Here is an 18,109-nt window from a genome sequence, read left to right on the forward strand (position 1 = left end):
TACCGCTCTATCACCGTCCAGGCATAATTTGATGCTGTGAATTTGATATGCGGTGTCGGTGTGACACATCTAATAAAAACCAGATCTCAGCTCTCCATATCCTGGGATCTCACTGCGCATATGAAAAAAAAGAGTTTAATAAGTCAGATAACATGACATCAGCTGACATATCGTAGTATTAAATTCCCAACCCATGAAACCATCACGCATAAATCCAGAGGCTATGAGATTCAGAGGACTTAAGAGGTGGTGAACATTAGATGAATCGCTGCATTGTGAGATAAAGCTCTGAGCTTTTTAATGGATGATGGAGAAATTCTGTTTTGGATCACTGCTGGGTTCTTTCATTCAAACATGTATGACAAACAAAGAAAGGTCAAAACTCACAGCTGAATTCTGTAAAGTGGTTTGGATATGAAAAATAATCAGTAACACTTTATTTGAAGGAGTGTGGATAAGACTGTTATTGCACTATCATAACCATGCCATAGCATTTGTCCTGAACATGAAAGAGTCTTTATGAATGTTTATTACTGTGTCATTAATTGTCAATCAATTATGTCACTTTCAAAGCAGAGTTGTTTGTGTGCTTTAGCAACAAGCAAAGTAGCTAACCCCTATCTTTTTTAGGCAACTCTGTAAGCTAAGTCACATTGGTGCTGTGCTCTGTCATCAAACTGGCCTTATAACATTTAATAACATCTTTATGACAACTCCAAATGGTACCACTCTACTTGAGGTCAATGGAATAATTCATGACACTGTTACAAAAGCTTCTGACAGTGTAATAAAACCCAATGACATGTTTATGACAAAAACCAAAATGAATCACTTTACTTGAAGTCAAGGAAAATATTCCTGACACTCTTATAACACATGTCATGTTGGCCGTTGTCAAAACCAACCACATATGACAGTTTAATGTCATGCTAAAACATAAAGCTAAACAGTTTTTGAGTCTGATAATGTCAAGTTGTTATTGTAAAGACACTGACAGTTTATACTGTCTTGATTTATGTCACATTGTCATAACAAAGACATTATTGGTTTGGTTAATGTCATGTTGTCATAACAAAGACATTTTGTCTTAGCTAATGTCATGTTCTCATAATGAAGAATTATTGGATTGATTCATGACAACAACATGACAACATGTCACAACAAAAACATCTCAGATCATGTCAATTTTGCAGTAAAAGTGACATAATTGACTGAATGACACTTAATGACAACAGCCATAAACATTTATAAAGACTCCTTCATTTTTCATGACAGGTGTCATAACATGGTTATATGAGTGTAATGACAGTCTTATGCTCACCCTTTCAAAGTGTTAATAATCTAGATGAGTTGATAATCTAACAAGTGAAATACATTAATGTTGAAAAAATGAGCTCTGGTACAAAATGACTCAATAAAATCTTGATATTTATATTACTAACTTATGATTTTCTTCCTATAATATTATAGGATAACAACAAATAAAATGAACATTTAGACAAAAAAGTTCTGCCTGTTTCTATTGTCATTCAGAATAAGTGTCTAAGTGCAGAAAAAAATAAAAAATGGGGTTCATTCAGTTCAATAATTTGTGAGCTAGTCGGGTGTAATAAGGGTGTGGGCGATCATTGGACAGAGGCAACCAGGTTAGGACCAGATAAGAAAAAGTTGATCCCGTGCTGTCTGGTCCACCCAGATGTCATCACAGTATGCTAATGAGCTGGGAGCCTATAAGTGTCAAAGCCCAGCAATGCGGGGCAGTTAGGAGCCTGTGAACCCAACATGGACGCATAGCAGCAATAAAATATGAGCATGTGGAAGAAAGTGGCAGCAAGCCGTAAATGATGCCACCGCGACACTGCACTTAAAAAGGGTGAGTATGTAAGATAGAGAGGAGGTGTCTGAGGCCTCACTGGGGAGGGTTAACAATGCTTTTTTATTTTATTGTTTTACAGCTATTATTCAACAATACACTTTTTTAAAAAAAGAAAATGAAGTATTCTTCTGATTGGCATTTGAAAACATGCCCTTTTTTAAAACCATGATGCACATTTTCATTGGCTGACCTTCACTGTATGCATCACTCAAGTCTTCAATGTTTGCCTTGCAGATTACAAACCCAGCGGGAAGTCGCTGCTAACAGTTCTGTCTTGTGCCCTGGACAGGATATCATCTTATACTGTAAGTTTATTAAAGAGACACTACAGTATAGATGATGTACTATCCAGGGTTTCATTCCCTCTCCAGCATTATCAGCACACGCTCAGGCCCAACTGAACCGGCACACACTGCAGAGGAGGGCCGTCAAACCGTTACCATTACTGAGTTTTTAGTAATGGTAAGGGTTCTATGGCCCTCGCTCACTATCTTCAGGACCGGGATGATGAAAAAAAGTTGGTGATTGATGTGTTGTTTATGATATTGTGATTCTATTTTTGAGATGTACTTGTGTATGTGTTTAATAAAGATAAAGCTTATGGCTCCCAAACAAATGCGTGCCTCATTATTTCTGGTAAAAACACATGTAAAGCAGGGTATCAGCACTCTAAATATCTTATGTTTGAAGGTTTAACGTGCTGGCTGACGTACGTCAGATATAATATTTTCAAGCAGCAGTTGGCTTGTCTAAGTGGTGATCTCTGCTGCGCAACCGGCTTGTCTAATCACTGGGAAGCAGCCGTCGCAGCGAGCAGGGAGAGCTTGAGGGGCTGACACAGCTTCTGTGAGACATTCAAGGCCTCTCCCTCCCTTCCCTCCCCCCTCCTCCTGTCGCCCTTGCTTTAGGCCACTAGCTGGTTATTCATCAAGATGCCCCGGATAGAGTAACCGTCAAGTTAACTCACAGGCAGCAGGAATGAATCCAATCACCATTATCTGACCCATTTTAGCATCAGGTTAGTGCTCCATTTTGCCATCCATTAGGGAGACAATTCAGCCCTCGGGGGCAGAGCTGGGCTTTATAAGAGCCAAAAAAGCAGGAGTGAGAGGGGGAGGAGGAGAGAGGAAAAGGGAAGAAAGCAGCAGAACAAAAAAGTGATAGTCGCGGGGATGGATGGCCACACTTCAAAGGCAGCGGAGAAGGCTAAAGTGATGTGGGAGTGGAAGGAACAGGGGTGGATGGTACATCAGGGACATTTGAGTGAACATGACTGTGCAGGTTCCGCTAGGCGCGAAGCGAGCGCCAAGTAAAAAGCTCTGAGAGCCAAAGATAAACCATCGGCCTTTTCACAGCTCGCCAAACCTGCTCAGCCATGAACATACTGTCAAACTTGTGTCAAAACAGGCATTTGATGAGAGTCTGTGTCATGTTCGTTACCTAAAATATATCATTGCTAAATAAATGCCAATAATTCATTATAGTCTATTCTTCAGCTTGTGTGAGCTGCTTTTAATTTACATATTTTCTCCACCTTACTGATTTAGTTACATCTGTTGATGGGGCACAATTTTTCACCACTATAATAACAGCATCTTATAGGTAACATCTTTACATAGAAATCTTTAATGGTGTTCTATAAGACTGCATGAAGCTGACGAAGACAGAGGACGGAAAAGTGCGAATTTAAAGAACAATTTCTTTCTTTCACACAGGTACCATCTCAGTGGGAGCTCTGGGACCTCGCAGCTCCACACCTGACTCATGATGAGATTTGCGTTTGACTCTTCACGTCTGTCTTTTGCAGAGAAAAATACAAAATGAGTCAACTTAAATCCAGCAGGATCTGTTTCCACCACTCCATCTCTTCGGGATTTCACTGTTTAAGTCCGTCCATCCTCTTCACCTCCTCAGCTTGACTGAGAGCTTCAGCTTTACTTCCCTCAGGAAGACCCGGCTCAGGTCCTCACCCGCCTCACGGGCTATCTGTGCAACCATCTGGCCGGCTGTGCCGATCACCATCCTCTGTATATGAGAAATACAACAACATCAGGCACCAGTGAATAGACAGGGGCATTGGTTTGACTTTGTAACAGTAAACAGTCTCATTTGACTGTTTAAAAGACATAAAGTTAAAGCTGACTGTGGAAAATAGTGCCATGGCATCAGCAAACAGCAAAGGTTATTACAAGTCAATTTTAAGATGGTGAAATGCATCTTTATTGAAGATGATACCCACTATTTCACAGCTCCATCACCTCTAACTACATGCTAAAATACTCCTGACTGCAAAATATTTTACACAAACTGTGTTCACCTAAAGAGCGTTCTGTTTTAGAATAGTCTGATTAAATGTAGTTGAGCAGAAATAACAAAAATTAGAACCCAAAGAAGAACTCGGCAAAGATTAAAACATTTTCAATAAAACATGCTTTATTTATTTTCATTTTTTTATTTAACCAGGAGTCCCACAGAGATTAAGAATCTCTTTTACAAAAGGAGACAAAATACAATAAACAAGCACAAGAGACTCATATTTCAAAAAAAGGACAGTTCTAGGAGTTAGTTGCACCACCAGCTAAATTCAAAACAATGTGCTTCTGTTTCGTTCATTTTGTATATAAATACTTGCAAAAAGATTATTTGTTTATGTTTCAAGTAATTCTATAAAATACTCCTTGCTGATAACTATTAATTGGCCTCTAATTTAATTGGCAATTATTTTGATAAACAATTAATCATTTTGAGTCTTTTTTTTTTTTTCTTTTAAGAGGAAATGTCCAAATTCTCTGATTTGAGCTTCTTAAATGTGATTGCTTTCTGGTTCCTTAAATATCTTTGTTGTGTGGAAAAAAAGAAGACTTTCTGACATTTTATGGACCAAACAACTATTCTATTAATAAAGAAAAGAATCAACAGATTAATTGCTAATTAAAATAACAGTTAGTTGCAGTCCTTGAATACACAAATGTAATGAAATTCCAATTTCCATCTGGGCACATGGGACAGAGGACATAAAGTGGTCCTGGGAACGCAAAGAAACTTTATGAATTATACCTTTTACTGAGGCTTCATTTTCATCTAAAAGATTGCAGCTCTCAAACTCAAAAAAATGTCAGTTTAGAGGTTTAGTTAAAGAAAACAGATACAATTGGACGTCTCTGGTGAATCATCACTGTGTTCTACACGTTCTACATTCCTGTAGTCATTCCTGTGTTGAATGTAAAGGCTAAAGAATAGTGCTGGTCGTCTCCAGCTGGATGGAGGTCGCTGGCCTTGAAATAGTTCAGCACCACAGATGTAGCTTCAAATATTCTTTGCCATCAAATATGCATGGTTTAGAGAGGGTGCTCAAATATTTACAAGTTAAAAACACAAGGAAAAAGGAATCTAGAGGTTTGGGGGGGGGCTGTAAATAAATATCAGAAGCCATTAGAGGCCACAGGTGTTAGACTTGACTTCCCTCAGACACGTGCCTGCCACGGGCCCAGCATCCTGAATTAGTCAAGCTCTGATATTTCAGACTGTGGTTTTTCTTACAAAGGAGTTTGTTTGTGCTGCATCCACATTAAATCTAATTGCTATAAATAAGAACAGGAAAAAATATTCATTGGAGTGTCCTGATTGTGACAACAAATAGGCTTTGTGGGACTTTTTACAGGCTTTGATATTTTTTTTATCACTTGACACTGGAAGCCAATGGTGATAAAAATCTGAATTTGTGTACTTAAGCTAACATTTTCAGATTGATTTGGATGTGTATACACCAGTGAACACACAAGTTCATTCAAACTTTCATCCTTCTCTGTCACTTCTCCCAGTATAATGAGTCTGCTAAATTAACCCAGATTATACATTAGATACAAAGAGTTCTTATTAAAACCAGTGAATTTCCAGTGTAACACCAGCCAAGTCACATATAACACAAAAACATCTGAGGTAGATATAAAGCTAAATATAATACAAGTTCCAAAAATGTATGCTAAACTAACTAAGACTTTAAATAAGCTTCTGGACATACAGATAATATGAGTCGGAGCTCATGTTTAGTACACATGCCCCATATTTACTTTACAACATGTCTCAAAAAGCCATAAATGTGTAATGAGCACTTACCATATGCGTGTCTTTCTTGGCATAAAGTTTCACAGAAATATCAAGCTCGCAATTTTCTCCTTCCTGCCAGAGTTCAATAGACTGAAACAGAGAAAATTGAATGTTAACAACGTGTTCACTTCTAGAAACCTCAACAAAATGGAAGCCAGCATGGAACAGGAGATTTCAGCTGTTGGCTTAGAGCAGTGGTCAATCCTACATAACCCACAATTTTCTGCATGTGTGTGTCAGGGGACGTGTCCCCAAAGCATTTTTTCCAGATGAAAACGCCCAGCTGAGAGCGCTTTGGAGGTGCTGCATATTTTTTCAATTGAGATGTTTTGGTTGCTATGATACAGAATATCTTAAATTTGTGTGTTGCAAGTACCTGTTTTGCAGATCATTTGTGTTATGAACAAATACTAGGGGTGTCACAATTTCAATATTAAATCTAAAATCAATCAAAATGTGCCTTCAATTTCAAGCATTGAATCAAAACAGACTCTGTAATACTCCCATTATTTGTTTTTCTCTTTACACCTGCCTACTTGCGGCATCCGCTGCTTGTCCACAGACAATAACAACACTTCAAAGACAACACAGTATAGCTTACTGGCTGTTATATCACATTTAATATCATATAGACTATCTTTGTAAAGACTTGATAGTCAAACACTAGCATAACTGTCAGTGAAAAAAAATGTGTAAATTGAAAGATCAAATCAAATAGTGACCTTAAGATCGAAAGTCAAATTGAATTGTGGATTTGGAGAATTGTGACACCCCTAACAGATACTGACTGTAAAAATGTAACAGTGCAGAGTATTTGCTCTGGTCCTTGCTATGGATGAAGGGAAGGAAAGCATGAAGGGACAGAGGACGGGCACGGCGGTCTATATGGGTTGACATTTTGTGACTGCCATTGTTTGCTTTAAGAGCTAAAGTTGGACAGAGCCCGGTTTAAGGAGCAGGAGCAGGACATAGTTTGTGGTTTTTGTCTCACAAGCCTCCTATGCAGTGATTTGACAGCTTGGCAAAAAGTGATGCTGGCCTCAGGAAAAAAACACTTTGGGGGTTGCAGCCCCTGGAAAAATGTCCTACAGATGGGTTTGATTCAGATATCCAAGTGTCAAATTTCTGCATGCATATTTTGCATGTGATTCTACACCTCTGGATGAAGGTATACTAACAGTAATATTATTACTAACAGTAATACAGACCAACAGATAATGCCAGAATGGGAAATGACGTATACAAAATGTGCCCCCCCCAGGATGCAAATGAAAAGCAGAGGTGGAGCAGGTGGAGGCTGCATCAAAGCACATCAACATGTAGAGTGAAAGTGAGTATGAAGGGCTTTAAATAAGCCACAGACTGAGTGCAGTGAGATGTGATGAGTACAGTCAGTTAGCTGTCAGATTATCATCACGTGTGACTTCAGAGTGCCAAAGTGGTCCATTACTCACCTGTGTCATTGAATAGGGCACTTCCTGAGGCAGATACTCCAGAAGCTTCTCCCTGATGATGTTGGTGCAGACTTCCTCTGGACTCTGGTCAGTCAGGACCTCGCTGTGGTACTGCCATGATCCTGGCTTGGCCGCAACCATAAAGTAGCTCTAAGACAATGACAAAAAAAGCATGGTTATTATCATCAAATAAAGATAAAGCAAAAGCTAATTAAAACAGCAATAAAAAATAGATATTAAAAGCTAATACTGAACTACAGCTCTCTTGTGAAAATATTCAAATACTCAAAAATGTATCTTAAATGCTCTTACATTGTCATTTTAATACATGCAAGGGTTAAAAATCTCCTTGTTTGCACAAACAATTAAGTTTTGAACATGCATATACTGTTGCACATACTGTTTCTTTGCTACGAGCACAATCTAGCACGTACCTTCAGTGTGTCCACGTCCTCTCTGTCTACAGAGGAGAGCATGAAGACGTCCTTGAAGTGAGGCCAGCCCTGTTGGCTCCTCAGCGCCTTCAGCTGCTCTTTGCTCAGCACAGAGTTTGGCTCAGCGCTGCCCTGAGGCCCTGTGTTGTCCTCGTCGAGCAATAACTCTGAATCTCTCTCTGGCCTCTTTTCAGCCCACGGGGGCTTGATCACTGGCCTGACCCTCATTCTGCGCCCGTTCACCACTCCACATGTCAACCCCGCTGTGATATCCAGCAGTCTGTCCTTAGCCTTCACCAGATCCACCTTAAAAACAGAAGAGCATCAGTGACCACATCTGTGCAGGTGAATTTTTTTTTATGTTTCAGGAAGTGTTCAGGGAAAGTCTGATGATATTCCATGTTTTTGTTATTGTCAACAGATCCCACAAAAAGACCAAAACCAACAATAAACTGAGTCCAATGCCAAGTACAGCTGACACCTTCTGGTCAGTTGGTCGATATGCTCTTGTCTAAACAAATTCTCATTGGTCGGACAGTCTCCGATGTTAATTACATAAGGAGAGAAGCTTCTTAATCTATTGTTGTCGAGGGCGGGTCTTATGCAGACCTGATGTATTATATTTAGTGATCATTTACTGGCTCCAAACTAATTGACACCACATCAAAGAACGAGCACAAATCACTATGTTGGCCCCAACCTCAGCAGACAGAAGAGCTGAGTGGATAAAAGTTTATTTTTGATGACAACATGTGTGCGGATTTTACTCAGCCGGACTGCTTTTTCAACAAGGTCCAGCCAGTTCAATGATCGATCAATACCAGCTGTCTGTGACCCAACTTCAAACTTGAAAGCTGTAAGTTTTGCCATGTTTTATGTTGTTTTTAATGTTTTTTTTTGTGGGTTATCCTGTTGAATTTAATGTTAGCATGTTGCTCAACTAATGTGGTTATTTCCACATGCTGGGCAATGTTGAACTAAGCAACAGCTTTGTTTTAGTGGATCAGTTAGCTTTCAAAGTGTAACCAAAATTATGAGTAGTTGTTGGTGTTTAGAGCGCCTGATAATAGTCTGACCAGTGTACATCAGGGGAAGAAGAAGAATACCTTATTTAGGATCAGGATAGCAGGGATGTCACGGTGCTGAGCCAGGCATTTGAGCACCTCGAAGTCAAGTCTGCTGCACATCCATCTGTCCGCCACGTCCACCATGACTACCACTGAGAATGGACACAGTTCCAATTATGAGCCCTTGAACCTCAGCATTATATTTCACCATCAGCGTTAAATCAAAAAGAAAACTGCAGCTCAGGTTCAACTAATAAAAGGCTCAGGGTAAATTTATGTCGTACTTAAGTCAGCTTCTTTGACTGTGTTCCAGGGATCTACGAGCAAAGACTTCTCCAGCTGGTGTCTGAGAAAACAGAGGGTCCATCCATACATTACATTGTATAATAATACTGCATAAAGACTACAGATTTTGAAAAACACCAAAAATCTAGAAAGGAAGGCACCTTTTGACCTTTGCTACAGTGGTGAGACCAGGAGTGTCCAGTAAAATCTACAAAAACATACAAACACATGTATCAACTTTTGACTTTTAATTGCAATATTCTGTTTTATCAGAAAAGATGTAAAAAAAAAAGGTCTTACTATCTGTGTGTCATTCTCTGTTAGGACGCCCAGGGCACGAGACCGTGTAGTGTGGACTTTCTTGGACACAGCAAACACCTTAAACAAAGAATGACTTACTTTACAAGGTGAACACCACCTACTGTTCAGTCAGACAGACATATTACAGTGTAAACATTTGAAGGTAGACAGTTAAAGGGATAGTTCAGATTTTTTGAAGTGGGATTATATGAGGTACTTGTCCATAGTGTATTACCTATAGTAGATGGTTGTATATTTTGAGTATTTTGACTGCTTTACTTTGCTGTTATATAAACTAAATATCGTTCCCTGCAATGTCACCACACTCCTCAAGCAAGTAAGTATTTTACCATGCAGAACACGGGAGATGCTGATCAAGTGCTGCCACGATCGGTTAGCTTGTTTGTGTTGTTGTGTGAGCAGGTGGAGCAGGTAACACACTGACTATTGATAAGTACCTCATATAATCCCTCTTCAATAAATCCAAACTATCCTTTTAAAAGGAAGACAGTTAGGAGAGAGACCTTTCTGCCAAGGAGCTGATTGGACAATGTGGATTTCCCAGCATTTGGGGCACCTATTATGGCCACTTTCAAAACCTTTGGGTTGTCAGGTTGATCTGGATGTCTCAGTAACAAAGATGTCTGTTCACCTGAAAACAAACAAAATTAATCATCAGACAGACAATACGAATCACTTAACACCAGTGAGAAAAAAACTAGAGATACCAGAGCATCAGATTCATGGCAGGATGACAGAATTTAGAGAGAAAGGCTGGGTCAGAATGATCAGATGAGTTTAGGGATGTAAATCTCTGAGGCAGTGGTCTGATTACCGCTGTCCGGCGGAACTGAGGCTGGAAAGCGATAAAAACTGCCGTCTGCTGCAATACTCTCTGCTGCTTTGCCTTTCATCAGTCTGTTGAGAAAAGCCTCTGATGTAATAAAACAAGCTGGAGTGAAGATAAATCCGTTCCTCCCTCCTCGGCTGCAGGCAGCGTTTCCTGTAAAGACATCAACATCTTCATCAACATCGCCGCCAGCACAGCTGCAAGGTAACTGACTACTCTGCTTACTAAGACGTTCATACGACACAGTATAATAATGCATTCAGACGGTCCCCTTCATAAACTCATTCATAAAACTAATCAAACAACCATCGCAGTGTTGGAGTGATTGTGAGGGCAGTCTTCTGGGAACCACAGAAACTTTACTGAAAATGCTTTACATTGTTTTACACAAATAAATGACATAAGGAAAGGCTGCACTGCTTAAGAGCCATAAAGTAATATTTATTATTATTATCAGTATTGACAGTTCAAACTACCTTTGAATGATTTGCTAATTTGTCGACGGGCAGAAACTTGCTTTTCTCTATTTTATATTATTGTAAATTGCATAAAAGTAAAACATCATTGAGGTTTGGACTCTTACAAGCAATTTGAAGACTTTACCTTCTTGAGCACAGCAAAATTGTGATGGAGAACCTGCACCATTTTTTAAATGACAAGTTAAGTATCGATCAAACAGATGTTGGGTTGTTTTAATGAGATATCTCAACTGGTGTTAGTTTATTCATTTTAAAACTGATGTTTATCTGCTTTTGCAAATGAACTGAAACAATTATTTGATTAGTTGAAAAGAAAATATATCAGAGATTACTTCATAAAGAAAATACTCAAACCTTGTTCAAACAAATGCATAGATGCAGAGTAGGATGACCCTGGATGAGAGCCTGCCAAATCTAAATAAAAATCCCCTTCAGACATATTCTAAGACATATACAAATACTCTGCCTTATTATATCATTACAAATGCTTCAAATTACATGTACTTCATCCCCCTCCCTCCCTCCGTACTCCATTTAAAGTACTAAATGTATGAATATTTAAACATTTCTCATTTCAACAGGATAACTGCTGGATACAAGTGTTTGTGCGATGGAGGTTTCAGATTTCCACATCATATTTGTGTAAGTTGCATATTGGACCACAACTGGCTTCCAAACTATCCAAGTGTCACAAAATCAAGCTTTTATGTACAATCCTTAAGCTCATATTTAAGGCAAGTACAGAAAGGCTTTCACCCTCTAGCTGATAAATATTATTAAGTGCCCTCTTGTGTCAAACTGCACATACATCATTCTGCACAGTGAGGTTTAAAAACCAAGTGAAATAATAAGTGAAACACATTATTGAGTGGAGGAGAGACTTTAAATTCTGCCAAATCTTTAAAGGGTAAAGTATCAGTACAGAATGTTCAATTGTTTTCTAGTAAGGGAAAGGAAAATGTGAAATCTATGAACAGCAGCCATTTCGACATGGTGTCCTCAATGATGGTTCCATTTGATTCAGGTCAAACAGAGTCTGGGTGCTGCCATTGTCTCAATGGAAAGACTCGGCTGCACTAAATGGAACAGGCCCTTATTTAATAACATTGTAAAAGCTGTGTGTTCCCTACTATTTCATATCAACATGGCAGCAGTGAAATGGTCTGTTACTTGTGTTTATGCTGGTGGATGTGTTTCCTTGTCAGGCTGAAGCACATGTAGGGAAGACACAGGAGTGAACAATCCCTTTTCAAAAGGAAAAATCACAACTTTTTCCCCCCATGTCGTCATTACTTCTCATTTTCCATTTGAAAACTGGTCACCGTTCTTTGTTTGGGAGATTCTGCAGCACTGTTTTCCTGTGAAACTCCAGCAGTGTTTTGTGGACTAAAAAAAAAAACAAACCCTACCTCCAATCAGCATGAGGGTGAGTGGATCCTATCGCTTTCAAAGCAGCAATACACCATTTTTATTCACATATTCCTTTAAACTAGCTACTTCTAATCTTAGGGACTTAGTTATTCTACTCTGAAACTTAAAATGTATAGCTATTTCCACCTGCCATATGTCTCTGTTTAGTTTATCATACATATTTAATCAAAGTTAAGACTAATGAAAAAATGCCATATGACCCTTAGGTTTTGTTTTAGGTTTAGGTTAGTCTTTAGGTTTTTAAGGCCTTTGGTTAGTCTTTGGTGATTTGTATGATGTAAATACAACATTAACTTTAAAAAAAAAAAAAAACAGGTTGGTAACCATATATTTGAAATATTACTTGCTTAGTGTCTGGGCCCCTACTTTCAATCTTCAGATAGCACACCAGTTGTCTCTTTTTACATGTCTTCGGTATGTTTGGTATGGATGTACTTAAATTTTAAATGGGAATGGATGGGAAGTCGTTTTTCCGGCTTTGGTGTGTTCGTGTCCTTTTAAGTCATAAAGTGGAAACAACATGGATCTACTAATAATGGGGGGTATTAGTGTAGAGTAGGGGATTTGTTATCATTTTAAATTAATCTAGATCACTCTATTTGGACAGCAATTACCAGTTACAAGCTAATACTATATTACACATTGTTATGTTACACAATGTTATGTAATACGTGTATTCCTAAAATGTTATCAACCAAGTATTTACTCTCGTCCACTATATTTCTACATATATGAAGCCAACAGACAACAACTCAGCAACTCGTCACACAAGTTTTTCTCCGACTTTCCGAGTTGTTGAGGGGACGTTCACGTGAATTTTCCCAGTAGGAAAGTCATATTTCCTATTATTCTGACACCACATGAATGCGCTATCAGCGTTGAGTCTGAGGTCCAGTAGTGCGGAGCAGAGAGGTGTCGTGATTCTGCTCCCTCATAACGTCGGTATCGACACCTGAACTGAGGGTCAAGTTTTCTGTATTTATCTCATGCTTTGCTATCGACCTAAAGAGTTTCTGACAAAAAGAAATGAAATTAACGAACAGGAGAAGAATCTGTTAGGAGTGACTGACCCGCTGTGAGAAACCATGACGCACTTTCCTGTCGAGCAGAGCGGACGGCCCGTGTCGAGAGGACGGCGGAGTCTCTGAAGAACCGAGCGCACACTCTGAGAGCCATGGAGCTCTGCTGACTGTTTTATTTCAGCTACTGTAACAGGATTTATCTTTCTAGAGGTGAGCCGCTTGTTTACATTCACATTGCCTTCAGGGTGGCACCATGTTGGTTTAATCAACGAGAAACATGTTCCGCTCTAAAGAGTGTCCTCGCAAAGTTTTGTTCGGAAGCTACACCGCCCCCTACCGACCAATATGTCAACTACAGAATGTACCGTCGGATACAGTGGTGGTCCTCAGAGATTTTTTCTCAGGTCACTTATATTGATGTAAAATGGTAAAATAGTAGGGTAAACACAGATGTTACCAATTGTATTAATTAAAGTTGGTATTGTGTAGTTTATGGTTTTATTTAGCACAATTAAAACACAAAAAAGGCAAAGATGGCAAATGACATAAAGTGCAAAAAAAAAAAAAAAGAGGGCATCTTTGAAGCCTCCATCTGAATAAAATTTTCATAAAGTTATTAAGAACTAAAAAAAATACAGAATACAAAAATATAATACAAGTGATAGCAAACTAATAGTTACAAAATATGTATGATGGCAACAACACAAAACAGCAGTGATAATAATGGCTAATTTAATCGCAGAAAATGTGATGTGCAAAGGAGTGTGTGTGTGTGTGTGTGTGTGTGTGTGTGTGTGTGTGTGTGTGTGTGTGTGAGTATGTTAGTTTATACTATATTAACCCCTGAGCAATACTAAAAGTGCATCACAATGAGTAAAATTAATAAAACATGGACAACAGTACATGAGGAGAATCAGTTACAAAACAGCAGTTTAATGTTTTTTTCAGGCACCTTTTGTAACACTTCATAGAGGTACAGCATTTTGATAGATGGAAAAAGTCATTCCATAAGTTAGCTCCCATAAATCTTATTGAAAATACCTAATATAGCTAATATTCAAAGATTTGAACAGCTGAAACATGGCGCCCAAGGCTCCACCCAGACGTATTATGAGGTCTGGCAACCATTTCTATCCTATTTTGAGATTTAGTGCCCTTCCCTTCCCTGCTCATTTTATTTTATTATTATTTCATCATTATTATTATTATTATTATTATTATTATTATTATTATTATTATTATTATTATTAATTTGATTGTGTTTTTTTATCATATATGTGCTAATTACTTTGTATTGAAGTGATACATAATTTTTTTATGTACATGTCTTCCATTCTATTTTGGAGTATTGAGTACTCTTGTGTGTTTTTGTTTGGTTTGGTTCTTGAATCAGATCAGGTTCTACATGACCACAAAATGATTGCAGAAGAGCAAGGATTGAAATATAATAAGAGCTAAGGACTGCAAAAGAAGATAATTCAATTTAGAGGAACTAAAGTGAGTGGAGACAGGAAACCAAAAATCCAAGTGGACAAATTTGAAAACATTAAGTTATTTTTCATTTCATTCAGGTTTACAGTAAAACAGAGCTTCCCAATTTTTTCTCGGGCTAAGATCCCATACAAGTTAGAGAATATAAGGGGACCCCCTCATATATTTTACTTGAAATAATTTTATGTAGTCTAATTTTTAACACTTCTACTTACTTATTTGAAAGAACAATATAGAGAGTTGGTTTCCACCATTAGGCAGTGACTTCTGGATGACAAGTGCTTGACAGGTGGAAGGAAACATTGTTGGATTAGAACGTAATCTATAAATTATTTCAGATTTAGTTTTTAGATGTTAGATTTTAGATTTAAAAAACTTTTCATGGACCCTCTGGCAGCTTTGTCAAATACACCACACTTGTTGCTGCTACCTGCAGCTGCAATAGTGGGTCAATAACGTCACATTAAATTGAATGTTTGCCGTGACTGGCTGCAAGCAAAACCATGCAACAAATAGTTATTTTTTTTCTAGATCTAGATCCAAAAAAGACTGAACACAAGTATCATTTGACTGGAGAAGTCTCAATATTACTTGCTGCTGGGTTATATTGGTTGATACCTTAAAGGTACCAAGTACTAATACCCAGACCAAGCGGCCTCCATGGAAGAAGATCCACTCCTGCTGTAATAAACAGCTCATTCTAAGGTGACAAAAACACAACAATTCTTATTTTCAAGTCATTATATTCAATTTATACTATATTCTGCCAATAAATCCCTGAAAATCCTACACACTGGTCCTTTAATATGTAAAATAACTAAATAATAAAAGTCATGCATCATTTTGCAGCAAACCCAGTGTAACTCCCAGAGGACTCCCGGGGCCCCAGTTTGGGAACCACCTGTCTACAGGATATTCAGAGGCTAAAATCAGCCAATGGCAATTTCAAATCAGCTCATCACAATGCACGAACACATCTGCCGACATGAGCAACTCGCCGTTTAAAATGGATGACAGCGCTCAAAGGATCTTTTGGCTCGGGTGATATTCTCCAGATTACTTTGTGAAGGATGGTGTGCCTATAACCACAAATCAGATTGCACTGTGCAGACTTTCTCTTTGCCTCTTGTCCCTTGAGTACACAAAACAGAGCTTATCCCAGAGGGTGCTTGAAGCACAGTTGTGACAATGTTGTCGAGGATATATCGAGCATCCATGCTTAAAGCAATGTGCCAACCTGAGGAAAACACTGCTCGCTCCCGCACTCATACCCTGCAACTTCTCAGTACTAATTCACAACGACAAGCTGATATAATGACTTGATAACCATGAAGTCTGTAAGGTTAATCATGAGACCAAAAGGACACAGTTTGCATATTGATTGATTACTGTAACATGTTGTTTTCATTCTGTATGGCAAAGCCAGGCAGAGCAGATGTCTCCCCATAGTCCATCAAACACGCCGGCTGTTTGTTAGTCCTCGAGGACTTGCTCGGGGCGGAACAAACACCTCCACTGGGGAGGATGATGAAGGATATCAGGTAGCTCACAATCTGTCATCATCTAACTCTAAAAGCTCAGCAGCAATGGAAGGGCAACAAAAATGGAGCTTTTAGCAGACACTTACTGCCGAATTCCAATTGAACCAGAAACCAAAAGGATATTTGAGGATCAGTAATGTTTAAACTTTCTCTCTATCTGCCTCCCTCCCACTCTCTCTCCCTCTCAAATTCATTCAAGGCCTTTTCTCCCTCCGGGCTTTCCTCACATGGCCATTTCACGTGGGAGTGTATCAGAGTTCTTTCTATGACTGCATTAACTTTGGCCTTCAGAAAGAGCTCTCTCTAAAAAAAAAAAAAGACAAAAAGGCTTCGCCTGCAGACCATTTAATCATAAGCTGTAGCCCACTTTGCCACTTGAAGTGCACTTGCCAATGAGATTCAGCACGGTGTGATGGAAAACCTCCCTCTGCTGCTGCAATTCAACGTCCTGTTGATTCCTAATCAATCTTGTTTTCTGTAATTCTAACAGAACACTTTGTAATGATAGAGAACAGGTCAAATCTCTCTGATTTTGCAGAATCTGCAGTTGAAGCAGGTGACGTCAGACACAGACTTTCTGCCACATCAGTTTTGCTCTGTTAACCTCCCTTGTTGATTTGCTCATATCACTAACTGCAATAAGACACGCAATAACCTGCAGCTTGTGCTCTAATGGAACCAAGACTGGCCTCCAAATTATTTGCCACAAAATCATGTTTATATGTACGATCCTTAGATTTAAGGAGGGTAGAGCTGCAATGATGAGTCAAGAAATTGATTAGTTGATTGAAAGAAAATGTCCAACTATTTTAATAATCACTTAATGGATTCAGTCATTGTTCAGTAAAAAATGTCAAATATTTGCTGGCTCCACCTTCTTAAGTGGAAGGATTTGCTGCTTTTCTTTGCCAATTATGATACACACTTACAATAAACAAGATACCTTTGGGTTTTTGTCTGCTGTTTGGACAAAATAAGCAATCTGAAGCTGTTGCTTTGAGCTCTGGGAAATTGTGATGAGCATTTTTCACAACTGACTTATCCTAAGTGCCCTCCCTTTTTGCTCTGTCCTCCAGAGGAACAAGCTCTAGCGGAAACCTCCATCAACTTTCCAGTATGTAGATCTACTGTGGTGGACTGTGGAAAACCAGATTTTGAAGTTGGTTAAAAGTAGGGCTCGACTGATACTGGATTTTTGTGACGATGCCAAAATTAGAGAGGGAAAAATTCTGATATTAATATTAATTAATAAGATTAATAATGAAAATAATCTGTAGTTGCAGCTGCAAGTACAGAGAGACTTCAGCAAATGAATGTGAAAACAGCTTCCAAGTGTCAAAGTGTAAATCCATCATTCTGCACAGTAAAGCTCAAACATCCAAGTGAAATAACAAGAATCTGCAGCTGGACCAGGTGATGTCAGACTTTCTGCCACATCAGGTTTTGCTCTGTTAACCTCCCTTGTTGATCTGCTAATATCACTGGCTGGGATTAGACACACAATAACTGGCAGCTTGTGCACTAATAGGAAGATCTGGCTGCTCATGAGGAATAACAAAGTTCATGGAATAATAAGCACGAGCCATGGGGCATGTCAACAGGGAGCAGAGGTGGGAAAAAAACAATCTGTCAGTGCGTCAGAGCATCCATCACTCCATCACCGCTGATTGCAGTGAGAGGCGTGATGCTTCACAGCTGGCTGATTGTCTATAAAACAGCCGCTCCTGAACTTTTTCACGCTGAGAACTCCAACGCAGATTGGCTATTTGTAC

At 38.9% G+C, this 18,109-nt stretch overlaps 2 protein-coding genes and 1 long non-coding RNA gene across 3 annotated transcripts in view; 2 read left to right on the forward strand and 1 right to left on the reverse strand.

Annotated features, from left to right (window-relative positions):
• The first annotated feature begins 584 nt into the window (after nucleotides 1-584).
• On the forward strand, nucleotides 585-3,728 carry LOC146318681 (uncharacterized). Its single transcript, XR_014771593.1, has 3 exons — nucleotides 585-1,873; nucleotides 2,111-2,894; nucleotides 3,592-3,728. It is a non-coding gene; the product is annotated as an uncharacterized LOC146318681 (long non-coding RNA).
• Nucleotides 3,483-13,493, reverse strand: eral1 (Era-like 12S mitochondrial rRNA chaperone 1). The gene is made up of 11 exons (XM_084730789.1): nucleotides 13,354-13,493; nucleotides 10,359-10,526; nucleotides 10,048-10,175; nucleotides 9,524-9,601; nucleotides 9,385-9,431; nucleotides 9,223-9,284; nucleotides 8,978-9,090; nucleotides 7,872-8,177; nucleotides 7,438-7,587; nucleotides 5,993-6,073; nucleotides 3,483-3,901 (listed from the first exon to the last, which is right to left on the reverse strand). Exons 1-11 carry the CDS (start codon nucleotides 13,457-13,459, stop codon nucleotides 3,779-3,781), a joined length of 1,362 nt encoding a protein of 453 aa, XP_084586915.1. The 5' UTR covers nucleotides 13,460-13,493; the 3' UTR covers nucleotides 3,483-3,778.
• Nucleotides 13,378-18,109, forward strand: part of fam222ba (family with sequence similarity 222 member Ba) — a 51,115-nt gene continuing 46,383 nt past the window's right edge. The window contains exon 1 of the mRNA XM_084730786.1: nucleotides 13,378-13,515. The gene's annotated coding sequence lies outside the window, so the exon portion shown is untranslated. The remainder of the gene's footprint in view (nucleotides 13,516-18,109) is intronic.

This window comes from Lutjanus erythropterus, chromosome 11 (assembly GCF_056507025.1).
Source record: "Lutjanus erythropterus isolate fLutEry1 chromosome 11, fLutEry1.hap2, whole genome shotgun sequence".
NCBI classification, from domain to species: Eukaryota; Metazoa; Chordata; class Actinopteri; order Lutjaniformes; family Lutjanidae; genus Lutjanus; species Lutjanus erythropterus.

Coding starts and splice junctions, on each gene's coding strand:
- eral1 (XM_084730789.1), bottom strand. CDS start 13,459: ATGGCTCTCAGAGTGTGCGCTCGGTTCTTCAGAGACTCCGCCGTCCTC. Junction 10,527..13,353: donor GTCATGGTTTCTCACAGCGG/GTCAGTCACTCC, acceptor ATGTCTTTACAG/GAAACGCTGCCTGCAGCCGA. Junction 6,074..7,437: donor TGCCCTATTCAATGACACAG/GTGAGTAATGGA, acceptor TCTCTGTTTCAG/TCTATTGAACTCTGGCAGGA.